At 34.9% G+C, this 14,239-nt stretch overlaps 1 protein-coding gene across 1 annotated transcript in view; it reads right to left on the reverse strand.

Moving 5' to 3' along the window:
* DPYD (dihydropyrimidine dehydrogenase) overlaps window positions 1-14,239 on the reverse strand; it is a gene marked incomplete at both ends in the record, with an annotated part of 741,074 nt that overhangs the window by 384,817 nt on the left and 342,018 nt on the right. Inside the window, one exon of the mRNA XM_084242233.1 lies at window positions 6,575-6,759. Within this exon, the coding sequence (XP_084098359.1) occupies window positions 6,575-6,759 (185 nt within the window). The remainder of the gene's footprint in view (window positions 1-6,574; window positions 6,760-14,239) is intronic.

Here is a 14,239-nt window from a genome sequence, read left to right on the forward strand (position 1 = left end):
TAATATCATATCATCTGCAAATAGTGATAGTTTGACTTCTTCTTTTCCTATTTGGATTCCTTGGATGTCTTTCTCTTGTCTTATTGCCCTGGCTAGGACTTCCAGTATTATATTGAAAAGCAATGGTGAGAGTGGACATCCTTGTCTTGTTCCAGATCTTAATGGAATTGCTTTCAGCTTTTCACCATTGAGAATGATACTGGCTGTTGGCTTGTCATAGATGGCCTTTATGATGTTGAGGTATGTTCCTTGTATCCCAAGAATTTCAAGGGCTTTTATCATGAATGGGTGTTGCACTTTGTCGAAAGCTTTCTCAGCATCTATTGATATTATCATATGATTTTTATATTTCTTTTTGTTGATGTGTTGGATAACGTTGATTGATTTTCGGATGTTAAACCATCCTTGTGCCCCTGGAATGAATCCAACTTGGTCGTGGTGAATTATCTTATGGATACATTGTTGGATTCTGATAGCTAAAATTTTATTGAGGATTTTTGCATCAGTGTTCATTAGGGAGATTGGCCTGTAGTTTTCCTTTTTTGTGTTGTCCTTGTTCGGTTTTGGTATTAGTGTAATGTTGGCTTCATAGAACGTGTTTGGTATTGTCCCTTCCTTCTCAATTTTGTGGAAGAGTTTGTGAAGGATAGGCACTAATTCGTCTCTGAATGTTTGGTAGAATTCATTTGTAAATCCATCAGGTCCTGGGCTTTTGTTTTTGGGGAGGTTTTTGATTACCATTTCAATTTCGCTAATTGTAATTGGTCTGTTTAGGTGTTCTATTTCTTCTTTATCTAGCTTTGGGTGATTGTAGAGTTGCAGGAATTTGTCCATCTCCTCTAGATTGTTAAACTTGTTTCCATATAACTGTTCATAGTAGTTACTGATTATTCTTTTGATTTCTGCTGTGTCCGTTGTGATTTCTCCTCTTTCATTGATGATCCTGTTTATTTGTGCTTTCTCCCTTTTTTCCTTTGTGAGCCTGGCTAGGGGTTTGTCTATTTTATTGATTTTTTCAAAGAACCAGCTCTTGGTTTCATTGATCTTTTGGATTGTTTTTTTAGTTTCAATTTCATTTATTTCTGCTTTGGTTTTTATTATTTCTTTTCTTCTACTGGTTTTGGGGTTTTTTTGTTGTTCTTTTTCTAGATCTTTGAGCTTCGAGATTAGGTTGTTTCTTTGCGTTCTTTCTTGTTTCTTGATGTGAGCTTCTATTGCTATATATTTTCCTCTTATTACTGCTTTTGCTGCATCCCATACATTTAGGATATTGGTGTCCTCCTTGTCGTTCAATTCAAAAAATTTTTTAATTTCTTCTTTGATCTCCTCATTAGTCCAATGGTCTTCCAGTAGTGTGGTTTTTAATCTCCATGAGGTAGGAAAGTTCCTTGCCTTCTTTTTATGGTTTATTTCTAGTTTGATGCCTTCATGGTCAGAAAAGATGGTTGATATGATTTCAATCTTGGTGTATCTGTTGATGTTTGTCTTGTGCCCCAGTATGTGATCGATCCTGGAGAATGATCCATGTGCGCTTGAGAAAAATGTGTACTCCGTTTTTTTGGGGTTTAGTGTTCTATAGATGTCTGTTAAGCCCAATTGCTCTAGGTCTTTATTTAGAGCTTTGGTTTCTTTACTTATTTTTTGTCTTGTTGATCTATCCATTGTTGATAGTGGTGTGTTGAAGTCTCCCACTACGTATGTGTTTTCTCTGATGTCTGTTTTCAGAGAGGACAACAGTTGTCTGATATATTTTGGTGCTCCTTCGTTTGGTGAGTATATGTTAATGAGTGTTATTTCTTCTTGAAGTATTGTCCCCTTGATCATAATGTAGTGACCATTGGGGTCTCTTTTTATCTTTTTGAGTTTGAAATCTGTTTTATCTGATATAAGTATAGCTGTTCCTGCTTTCTTTTTTGGTCCATTTGCTTGTAGGATTGTTTTCCATCCTTTAACTTTGAGCCTATTTTTATCTTTTGTAGCTAAATGTGTTTCCTGGAGACAGCAAAAGGTTGGTGAACCCAAATTTTAAACACTATATTATATGCCTTTTCATTTACTCACTTTGGTCCCCTCCCAGAGTCAAGCATTGAGCCCAACAGCTGGTACTCAATAAGTGGTAATTGATCAAATTAACTAATGAAAAAGTGAAAGCTCTCTTCAGACTACTATGGGAATTGTTAAAATCCCAACATGGATGTCTTTAAATAATTACATTTATCTAAAAAAGTATACTACAAGGAAGTTTTAAATATCCTATTACAAAGATTGGAGGCATGAATTCATATTATCATGTGCACATTATTTTTTTCTTAGCACATTATCCCAAACAAATATAAAATATAAGACAAGGTGTTATAAACTTTCATTTATGAATATACATCAGACATTATAGCAATTTTGCTTAATGAATGATACATTTGTAAAAAAAAAAAAAGGAACACTATTTTCAGTGCTAATAACATTTTACAACCAACCTATTAGTTTTCTTAACTGCCCTTAAAGTTCCATTGAGATGAATTAACTCATACCTCCCTGGTGGCCTAGGGGTTGTCTCAGCGCTATCACCAACCACTAGAGCCTGAGTGTTGGACTCCACTAGAGTCTCCGTCTTGGAGCTGACCCACATATGGCGCAGCAGACCTCTTCTGTCTCACCCACTATTCCCCTTAGCCTTGTGTATTTCAGTGAATGGCATATTCTGCAACCCACCGTGTCTCTGGTGAATGCTCTCACTCCCTTAACCTCTAAACTATACCACCCAATTCTCCTATGCCAAAAAAAAAAAAGCTGAAAAAAATTAAAAAAAAGAAAACTTTATTTAAAAAATTAACTATCGCTCTACTTATTTTTTTTTTCTTATTTAATAGATGAATGCACTTTCTATACTGAGGCTATTTACAACAAGCAAGTATGGTCACTGGCTTGACAAGAGAGACCAGTAAGCAGGCTTCAAACAGGGAAACTTATGGTGCTACAGAACATTCAAGGAGAAATGTGGTTCTAGAAGAGGAGGAGGAAGCAAAAATCTGAAGGGCAAAGAGGATCCAGACAGATGTGATGAGTGGAGTAGAGAAAAGGTCAGATTCAGGAGAAATTTTGGTATATTTGGGGAAATTCAAATTGCCACCATAATCTAAGGAGTTGAATTTTATCTAGAGTGCAAAGAAGAGCTTCTGAAAGGTTTTTAAGTGAGGAAAGTGGGACCAAACTTGTATTATAGAAAGATGACTCTGGATAGAATGTAGGGGTTTAACAGGGGGAAAGTGGAGGCAATTTTAAGAGGCGAAAGAGGTCAGAACTAAGTTAAAGACAGTGTGGCGAGAGAAACTCTTATTTTTGTCTCTATAGTCCTTTTTAGTCGTATCAGTACTTAGCACTTTGCATCGAATAAATTGGCAGGAAGATGGAAGTGCTGATTTTACCTGGCAGAAATTTTACCTGCCTTCCATTTCTACTCCATTTTCAAAATGTGATTCAACATTTTGACAAGTCTGAATTCTTCAGTCAAATCCAAAACTTTTACTGGTCACAATATTTTTATTTATATTTTAAACACTATCATCCATAGGAACATGCATTTTTATACCATGTGGACTTTTTTCCCATCATACCTAAAGTCTTCCTTTTTTCCTTTCATAAGCTAATTAAAATGAACACTCTTTTTTTCAGTAAACATTTTTCAGATTTAGGAAAGTAAATAGAAATAGTGAAGTCAATAGAAAAACACCCTTAAGTATCTCTTGCAATAATTGTGAAGCACTACAAAACGACAGCCATCACAAAATATAGTAAATATTTTCTAGGTATTTTAATTATAAAGCAATTAATTAATTTAAATATTTAGGAAAAAATTAACACATGCCATTTGGGTTGATCAGTGAGATGTCTCATTAGTCAAAAATTGTACTCTAACACAAGAAGTAAAGCAAATTAAAGTAAGAATATAAAAGAGGGCCTCTCAGGTGGCGCAGTGGTTGAGCTGGGTTGCGAAGCTGCCTGCAGCCTCTGCAGCACCGGTTTGATCCCCGGCTGTCGGGTGAAGGTCCCACATGGCGCGCAGACCTCTCCTGCCGCCCGCTGCTCCCCTCAGCAGTGTACTTCATCAGTCTGCCTGCTCTGCTCTCCCCTCTGGCTCTGGTGAATTCTCTCACCCTCCCATGCTTCTGACTGTACCCAGTGCTTGTATAAAAATAAAAAAATATAAATCTTAAAAAAAAAAGAATATAAAAGATTTTACCAGAGAGTTGACCAGATATATATGATGGAGTGAGGGAAGAATAAATGAAAATTTAGGTAAATAGTTCATAATTAAAGGTGTACACCACTATGCTGTTTTATATTGAGAAATTTGTGTGTTTTGAGAGAAAGCACTCTATCTAGTGTAAACCTGTGTTTTCTTAACTCACTTCTAGATTACCTTGTGTCCTATTATTATCTAGCATACTTGTCAATATGTTGCTAAATGTTAAAATGTCATGTTTCAGCATTTGTCTTAATGCTGTTAGCAGTGAGAAGCTATCAGCCCTACATTGTTTTCCAAATTAATTTGGAAATTTATTAGTTCTGAGGGTGCTAAGGACCACTGATCTATTTATTTATTTATTTGTTTGTTTGTTTATTTGTTTATTTAAAAGATTCATTTATTTATGCATACAAGAGCAGGGGCACAGGCCAGAGACGCGGGGGATGAAATGACTCACCAGAGACAGAGTGGCAAGCAGAACAGGCAGATCTCCTGAAGCACACTACTAAGGGGAGTAGTGGGCAAGACAGGAGAGGTCTGCTTTGCCATGTGGGTTTCTCCCTGGTGGACCAGGATCGAACTAGTGCAGTAGAGGCTTCGGATTGCTTCATAGTGTGGTGCTTAACCCCATATGCCACCAGGGAGGCCCAGAACCACTGATTTAGAGGACTTGAATATGGGAATCAGAAATGTTAAGTTGTAGATGTAAAACAGATTGGGGAGGGCATGTTTGGTTTAAGAGAAGTGAATTTGAAGTGTAGGTGAAATATCCGACTGGAGACAGCCAGTGACTTTGAAGTTTAGGCTTGACGTGCATGTGAAGAGTTCAGCAGAGAGCTGGATTGTAGATGAGCATGTCCTACTAGAGACACAGATTAGGGAATTATGCAGGAGGTATGTTTGGGAACTTGGATAATTCTATGAACATGAGAATAGAATGAGGAAATAAAAATATAGGGTGGTAAGTGGGGACAGAAAGAGCAAAAGGAGCCAAATCAGTAGTCAGTCCAGGCACATGTCTGGAATATTCCTTCTATGTATTTTGAAGCCACAGAGACTCCAAATCATAGTGCTTTAGAGAATGGAGCCAGTCACTACCAGCTTGCCTTTTTTTGATTCCCTGGTTTCTATCTGTTAAAACTGCATTCTGTTTTTTCCCTTCTCTAACCTAGCCCCTTTGATTTATGACTAATTGTACAGCATTCTTAATTTAGAGTCATCATTTCTTCAGACAGTTTTGTCTAGACCAAACCTACAGGCCAGTTACATTCATTCTTAGAGACCTGTATTTCTGGGATCCCACACTCTGATCCAGAATTCAAACTATTCAGGCCCTCTCTTCAGAAATGCCAGGGTGAGGTGGGAGCATATCGGTGAGCTGAACATTCAATGGGTGATGTAATTAGTACCAATTCCAGTCCCTAATTAATAGATGAGTAGTCTTGCAAGAATTACAGAAAGACTAGAAGAACAACAATTTGACTAAATGGTCATAACAAAGAGAAAAATAATATTTAAGGAATCAGTAAAGATGAAGTGAATTTTGTTAGTTTGTGAGAAATTAAAAAAGGGAGGAAGGTAGCATAATATTGTCTATCTGAAGAGGAAACAGAAAAAAAAATATTAACAAAAGGAGTATTTTGAAAAGATTGCATGCAAATGAGGTTGCTGTATTTACATTTTATTAAAATACATACAAGAAGAAAATAGCACTCAATGAAAAGTAAGGCAATTGAGCCCTAAAAGTAATGTTTTTTTTTCCCAAAGACTACACAGCAACTTGAACACAGTATGTTCAATTTATATTTTATCATTTTTACATTTTCATTTGTCTCATAAAATGAAATAATGAAAAAAACAATTATAATAAAATTTTGTGAAATATTTATTTTCATTCTACTTAGTACATATATTATAATTTGAGAAGTGGATAGGTCTTCATCTGAAGTAAATGGACAAATAACCTAGTTTTCTGGAATGTATACAATCATTAGAAACATAAATTCTATCTTGGATCATATTGTGTACCATCCAGATTTAATAAATGTAACAGCTATGTTTTTAAACCATTGATCAATAATTTGAACTCAGCCTGATTAAAGACTTCATGGCATCATAGTGATAGAATAATGAATTTTCAATCAACTAAATAGTTTTATCTATCCATATTTTAAAAAACCTTTTCAAAGTAAAAATGTATGCAACATATTTCTTATGTAGTTATTATGTACCTTATGTAAATACTCAGATAAATGAATAACAAGAAATAAATGAAAAAAGTACATATCCATTGGGAAAAATAACTGGAATTAACTGAATGCAAATGCCTACCTGTATATATTTGTGAATGTACCAAGATGCTTGTTTTCCATCATTCACTGATTCCACTGTGGTGTTAGCCATGCCAACAATATCACCACCTGCAAACACCCATGGTTCACTGGTTTGCATAGTTTCTGGATCTACTTCTGGGAGATTCCATCTGTTAAATTTTATAGGACTCAAAGCTCCTTTTACTAGGAAAAAAAAAAAAAGACAACAGACATTGACTGATCTGTGTATCTTGTAACAATAATTTGAAAATGAAGAAATATTATGATTTAATTATTATTCTAGGGATTCAAACAACTGTTTTTAATGAACCATAAAAATAGAAAGTTAATGAAATATCACAGTTAACATATTAAAAGTGTACTGATTTAAGTAACTCAAAATATACCTCACATGTAGGAATTTAAGACAATTGATTTGGGCAATGTTACAGGTCTGGCATTTATATATAAGACTGATTCCATGAGGGAGGAAAGTACAGATTTTTAAATCTTTTAACATATAAAACCATTTAAATTCTTTTAAATTAACATAAAATTCATTTCTAAAGCTTACTTTTTCTATAACCACTTTCTTCACTAACTTGTTATCACTCATATGATTCCAATCTGATTTCTGTGTGTCACATGTATTAGCCTTGCTATGGTTTGGGTCATTGGCCAATCTTTTCTACTCACAACAAAAGTTTTACAAACAAAACAAGAAGTCTACGTTTTCACCAAATTATTTGCATCTAATGTTAAGCAATTTAATGGGCCAAGAATATAGTTATATTAGCTAGCAATTTTGTTCTTTAAATCAACAAATGCAAACAATAACATTAGTTCCTTTGTGGAAATTGCTCTGTAAAACAGTTGTCAATTATTTACTAATTATGCTGCGTTTCAATGAATCATAGAACAAGGGAGAGGTGTGATTGTCTTTAAGAAAAAATATCTAAAGGAAATTTTGAGTGAGTATGCAATCCTGATATTTGGAAAAGGTAGATAAATCTATATTTCAATATTTTATATATTGAAATGTATCTAAATATTTCTATTAAATATTATATATGTGCAATATATATATAAATTAGAGACAGGGCTGCTGAAGAGAAGCAATCAAGAAAGGTAGACAACATCACATATGATGAATCAGTGTTTACTATAAAATGTTCTCTCCATTCAGTCATGTCTTGAAATGTAAGTATATCATCTCAGAGCAAACTAAGGGAACTATTCTTTACTCCAAATCAAAAGAAAATTTAACAAACTCAACTGAAGGAGAAGAGACTGGAAGATTGTGCAACAGAAAAGTTAGTTGTTGAATAGACTAGTAAGTCAAATATAAAATAATCAAATGAAAAAAATGTTATTCTAACAACCCAAAGCAAATACTTCTCAGCAAGAAGAGAGTATGAGAATTTTAGAAAACTGTTAAGGGACTACAGCTGATTGTGCTTTCCCCACAAGATTATAGGTTTCATGACATCAGTAATGTGTCCATGCTGCTCAGAGCACAGGAGACACTTAATTCAATGGATGGATGGGTGGGTGGCTGGATTGATGGATGTAGGGACATATGGATCGATGCTATTATGCTCAGGTTTTTATTTTTAAAAATCTCATACAGTTTATAACTCTTATGTGACTTTACCTTTTATGGAGAGCAGAATTAAATAGTCACATAATTATTTTCAATGCAGAACAGATTTTTTTTTTTTTAGATTTTTATTGATTTATTTATCCAAGAACCGGGGTACAGGCCAGATGCAGGGGAGAGTGAGAGGATTCACCAGAGACAAAGCAGGGAACAGACAGGCAGACTGATGAAATACACCACTGAGGGGAGCAGTGGGCGAGACAGGAGAGGTCTGCCATGCCATGTGGGACACTCGCCCGCCGGCCAGGATCAAACTGGTGCTGCAGAGGCTGCGGACAGCTTCATAGTGTGGCGCTCAACTGCTTGTGCCACCAGGGGAGGGCCCAGAATAGGATTTTGAGAAGATTTTACTCTTTCTTTAAAAGGTCATGAAAAGAGACCTTTGGCATTTGTTCCCCTTTGTATAACAGATCATCATTCCATGTGTTGACAGTTACTTGAGTTCCAAGAAAATCAATAGTGAGTATGCTGTTCAATTCAACCTCCTGCAATAATTGTAACTATAACACACCATCGTCTTATGCAATGAGTTATAGGTACATATTTCTTTAGAAATGACCTTACACATCCAAGACTTTGACACAACTTTGTCCCATACAAAGATATGGAGTAATGATTATTTTTTCTAATGAGAATTAAAAATTGTTTACTAGGAGATCAAAGCCCTTTTTATCCATTCTGTTATTTTTTAATAGAAATATCTTTGAACATTATCATATATTTCACTCTAAGCTTGGACAAAGTAGGGATTGTGCCATAGTTATCTTTGATTTCTCACAACAGCTATTACATACACACACACACATGCACACACACACACACACACACACACACATATATATCTTTAAAGTTATTGAAACTTAAGCTTCAGGGACCCTCACTTGCATGGGCCTTTTTCATGGTCTTAAGGCTGAGTTTGAATGTGTAATTTATTCTCTGTGGAGGAGTCTTCATATTATATGAGCTTCAGGCTTCACAAAGCTTGAGTCTGCTTTTGAATACTGTGCATTATACACGGTATATAAATGCTTACTGAATTAAAGTGAAGTTCCTGAAGTTCTTGTTCTTTATATTTTTTTGTGTGATTTAAAAATGTCATAGTATAATTCACCTTAGTATTGGAGTTCTTTCACTAACTTAGTCAATGAGTAATAAAGAGATATTATTATTATTATAAGTTTAATAAGTAACTCTTCCATATCTTAAAATACTTAGCGCCAATATCAAGTCATCCCATAAGCACTTATTTGTGAATTCAAAAACACCAGTTAATTCACAGGTCTTTCCACTGTATACTCATTATATTCTTTAATGTGCTAAACATACACACATATTCATACCTACTTTAAAAAATATGCTCTCTGTCCTCAACATTTGATTCACTTGTAATTTAGAGCCTTGGCCCTGAATATCAATTGTTTTAATTATTTTATCATTTGTATAATCCACCTAATGATCAAACAACTGACACTGTATTCCAAAATACAATAGATTTTTTCTTTCATACTGAAAATTATTTCAGTCTCCTAATGAAAATGACCTACTGAATTCCCTCCCTTATTCCTTTTGGAGATTTTCAAATTTAAAATATTCACAGTCCCATTTAAGATCAAATATTTTTAAAAAATGAGAGGTTAAGCAACCAGCTAGTATGTTGTTAATATTATGGCAGAGCTTGCACCAATCAAAAAGAGATCATTTGTTTTCATTTCAATATTTAATACGTTAACTTATCAATATCCACAAAGGTTCATTAGAAAAGTAAAACATGGGCAACGATCAATGCTACAGTAGGTCATAAATGTTTCCTATCAGTGACACTAAACAACTAATTCAAGAATGACATTACCATTTGAACATCAAATGGTATCATTTACCCGTAGAGTGCATAGTAGACTCGACTTAATAAGCATATGCAATAAAAATGTATGTGTATCCATAGTCAAATTCAACAGTTTCAATGAATTCATGAATCTCTCCTCTCATCTCTATAACTGTTTAATAAAATCTCTCTCTTTCTGTGTGTGTGTGTAAGAGAGAGAGAGAGAATGAAATATACTCACAAATACAGAGAAACTTTGTTGAATCTTATCTGATTATGGATCCTAATAATGCCTTTCATTATTTCAATAACCTTTAAAAGACCGTAATTATTTAAATGTATTTTAAGATCCAATGTATTTAACTTAGAACTTTTATTAAGAACTCAGTGAAAAAATATCAAGTGTATTTTATTCACAATTTGTCAGAAAGGAATTTATTTATTTAGTGCTTCTTAGGAGGAAGACTTTCATCGTCCTCATCATTGTAACAGTTCTTCTATAGACTCTTACATCTCTGCTGATGCATTCAACTTGGAATACAATAAAAATAAATCTCAGAAGCATGTCTTCTGTTCTGCCTTTATCTAACTTAGAAGGAGTGAAAACCTAAGTGGATGAAAAATGTATATTTACATTTGTAAACCAAATAACTGTGCACCATTTCCTATGAAGTGTTAAATGAATATTAATAGAAGGATTTATATTTTTTTCTTTCTTGTTTATAAAATAATAGGGGTGGGGAGAAGAGATCTGCTGTTATAACCATGGACAGTTTTCCCACATATTGCCATGGGGTTGCATCTTGATGGAGAATATGGCATATGGCCTAGTAGCTCCACAGTTGGATAGAAAACTAACTTGAATAAGAACTCCAAAACATGCTTATTCACAGTCTATATTATTCTGCAAATGGGAGAGAATGTGTCATGATATGGCACCTGGAATTTTATGCAGTCTTTAAAAAGAACAAAAACATCCTTAAATCATACCAAACATTCAAGATTTATGTTAATTTTGTGCTTTAATTACTACTATGTTCAAATGAGCTTATTTAAAAAACAAAGACACTCTGAGATAGCTTTAAAACAAGAAATGGTTTTGAAATAGGAACTTTTAGTCAATTTAATGTTATGCATGAAATGATTTTTTTTATATAGACTTAATTGTATTGTGACACACAAGTTCTTCAATAAGCCACAGCTTAAATTTGCAGAAACCATCCCTCAGGGACACATCACTAGCAGATGCAGATTGCCAAGGTCAATTAAACTGATGTAGCTGTGCTGTCATATAAGTAGAAGAGAAACCACAAGCACATGACAAGTATATTTCTCAGTATTTATAAAGAGATGTCAAGAATGTTATATTTTAGCACATAAATATAAATTAATTCTCCATAAACAATAAAACAAAATAACAGAACTCATAATGAAGAGGATTATTATTATTCATTGGCAAGTTTGAAAAGATACAAAACATATCAATGAAAAATTGACAGGAATAAAAAATTTCAACACTTATAATGAAATGATATCTTGAAAGCACACATAATTTTATCTGTGTGCTTGCTTAATTTTATATAACCTATTAGCCAGCAGGATCAAAGTACAATGAAACAAAAAGGTGGGCTGAGGCAAAAATCTCAGTAACTCAGAGCTGAAAGCAAAATCTCAGCAAGAACAAATAAATTCCAATTACAGGGCCAGTATATCAGAGTTTTGTTTAGAGAGAATAACCTGCGGTAAGAAAGGGACAGAAGCAGAGAGTGCCTTCAAACAGAAATATCTAATCTGAACGATATGAGGTTAGTCTTTACATTCCTCTTTTTGAATCAATATGTTGTTCATTCCCAAACACAATGGAGTCCACAATAAAGATTCATCATTTCTTTCTGTAAAGGCCTCTAAAAGTGAATCCTGATTCTGCAACTTCCTGTTCCTCCAGGTCCTCAAATATCATCTCCAGCTCTCAAGAGAATGAAGGTCTATGGTAGTAGACAGACTATGGCCATACCTAAGGGGGGGATCCTGTACTTCTATCATGGAAACTCGGTAAACCAATACTGATGCAATTAAAATATTAAACTAAATACAACTGAATCACATAGACCAAAAAATATGTTTTACTTTTCACATTATTCTCTCTTTCCATCGCAAAGTTTGGAAAATCTTGATTTCAGACATAGTTGTCTTTTCTCCTTGTCATTCTTACATCTTCTTTTACCTAATTTCTTCTTAGCCATTTACACTGACTGCCTTTTTTTTTTTTTTTTTTTTTGGTAAACTACATGATTATTTCTTCCAGTTTATCCCTCTAACCAAAATATGTTCTCAATGTTCACAAATTCTGTGACAGCATTCTTCCCTTTGGACTTTCTGTAGTGTTCAATAGTTGAATCACATTAATTTTGATTTCTGTCCTTGATTTGCAAAATACTACTTTGTCAGGGGTTTCCTTACCATGAAACTGTCCTATTTTCTGGTCACTCTCACCTCTTCATCTTCCAGCTAATATTCAGTTCAAAACACTTTCTCTTCCAAAATTAGTAATTTTTGGGCCTCCCCAGTGGCACAGCAGTTGAGCGCTGGGCTGCGAAGCTGCCCGCAGCCTCTGCAGTGCCAGTTCGATCCCTGGCCACTGGTGAAGGTCCCACATGGTGCTCAGACTTCTCCAGCTGTGCCCGCTGCTTCCCTCAGCAGTGTACTTCATCAGTCTGCCTGTTCTGCTCCCCACTCTGGCTCTGGCGAATTCTCTCACATTCCCGTGCTTCTGACTATACCCAGTGCTTGCATAAATAAATAAATAAATCTTAAAAAAGAAAAAAAAATAGTAATTTTGTGCCTTAAACTTTCCCTCTACAAAATTACTTCAAGCACTATTTCACTCTTTTATTCTCATACCTCTAGTTGCTCTATTAAGTTTCCAGCCTGCATGCTCTACTGGTCCTGCTAAACTATCACATCCTAAACCCAGTTCATAAGCTTCCTCTGGGCCTTCTACCATTTCATGATGAAGCAATAGTAAGCTCCCCTTTCCTATATTCATTGTGAGGATCATTCATACCTTTCCTACTTCCCTCAAACCATTGATGTATACCTCACCTCATTAAATATGCAGAAGCTATCACATTGGAACTCCCTTGCCTTCTCATTGCCAAATCTATAAACATACTGGGTATGTACCCACTCTTTCTCTTCCTTCCTATAACAATTTATCAATTCCCCTCTGATCAAAAACCAATTCCTCCACATGAGCCCTAAAATCTTTTCATCTTACAATGTAAGGATTTTCCTGCCTATGTTATATGCTCTCTCTTCTCTACTATCAGCCACTCTCTCTAACTTCGATGATCCCAGAAGCAGGCATATAACTTTACATCATCACCCATTGTTAAGCCACTCTGGACCTGTGTCCCAAAGCTTCATGAAATATTTGTTGAATTTTCACTAAGATGATTGATTAACTCCAGGTGATCTAAATTGGCTAAATTTGGTGATCTTTCTCAGTGAGCCCTATGCTTCAGGACAGAAAAAGAATGAGTGAAGGACCCAAAGAACAAAATCTAAGGAGCTCCTTAGACTAAGGATCTTACAAGTTCAGGTAGGCACCTCACTCATCACAGGTGCAGCAGCATTCAATTAATAGCATTTCCCATCATAAAATCCTCTTATCTTAGCTTCAAGGACATCACATTTTTGCTTTTTCACCAGCCTCCACAATGACTCTTTAATCTTCACTATTGTTTTTTTTTTCCTGCTGTCCTTTCTCAAATTGACTATAAATAGATATTTAAAACCTAGACATAATTTTTGCTTTGTTACCCTTTAATTAATTATCCCAACATCCAGTCAGTTACCACATTTTGTCCATTCATGCAATGGACACATTCTTCTAGTTACTTCTCATTTTCAGCAGTCAGTATTTATTGACCCCTTGTGTGAGATATGCAATCATGGTACTGGATATTTCCCCATATTAATAACTCATTTAGAACACAAAACAACTCTTTAAGTTAGGGATCACCATTATAAACATCATCAAGAGGTAGCAGATCAAGTGAATTAAATCCTGTTATTTCTGACTCTACAGTCTTCCTGCCACTAAGCTTTGGAGTAGGGCAAGAGAAAGACAGGAATGTATCAACAAGTCTCTTACAGCTTGACTACTGGGGAACACTGGGCAACTGACATGAAGTAGATGA

The sequence above is a fragment of the Talpa europaea genome (assembly GCF_964194135.1).
Source record: "Talpa europaea genome assembly, chromosome: 9".
In the NCBI taxonomy this organism is placed as follows: Eukaryota; Metazoa; Chordata; class Mammalia; order Eulipotyphla; family Talpidae; genus Talpa; species Talpa europaea.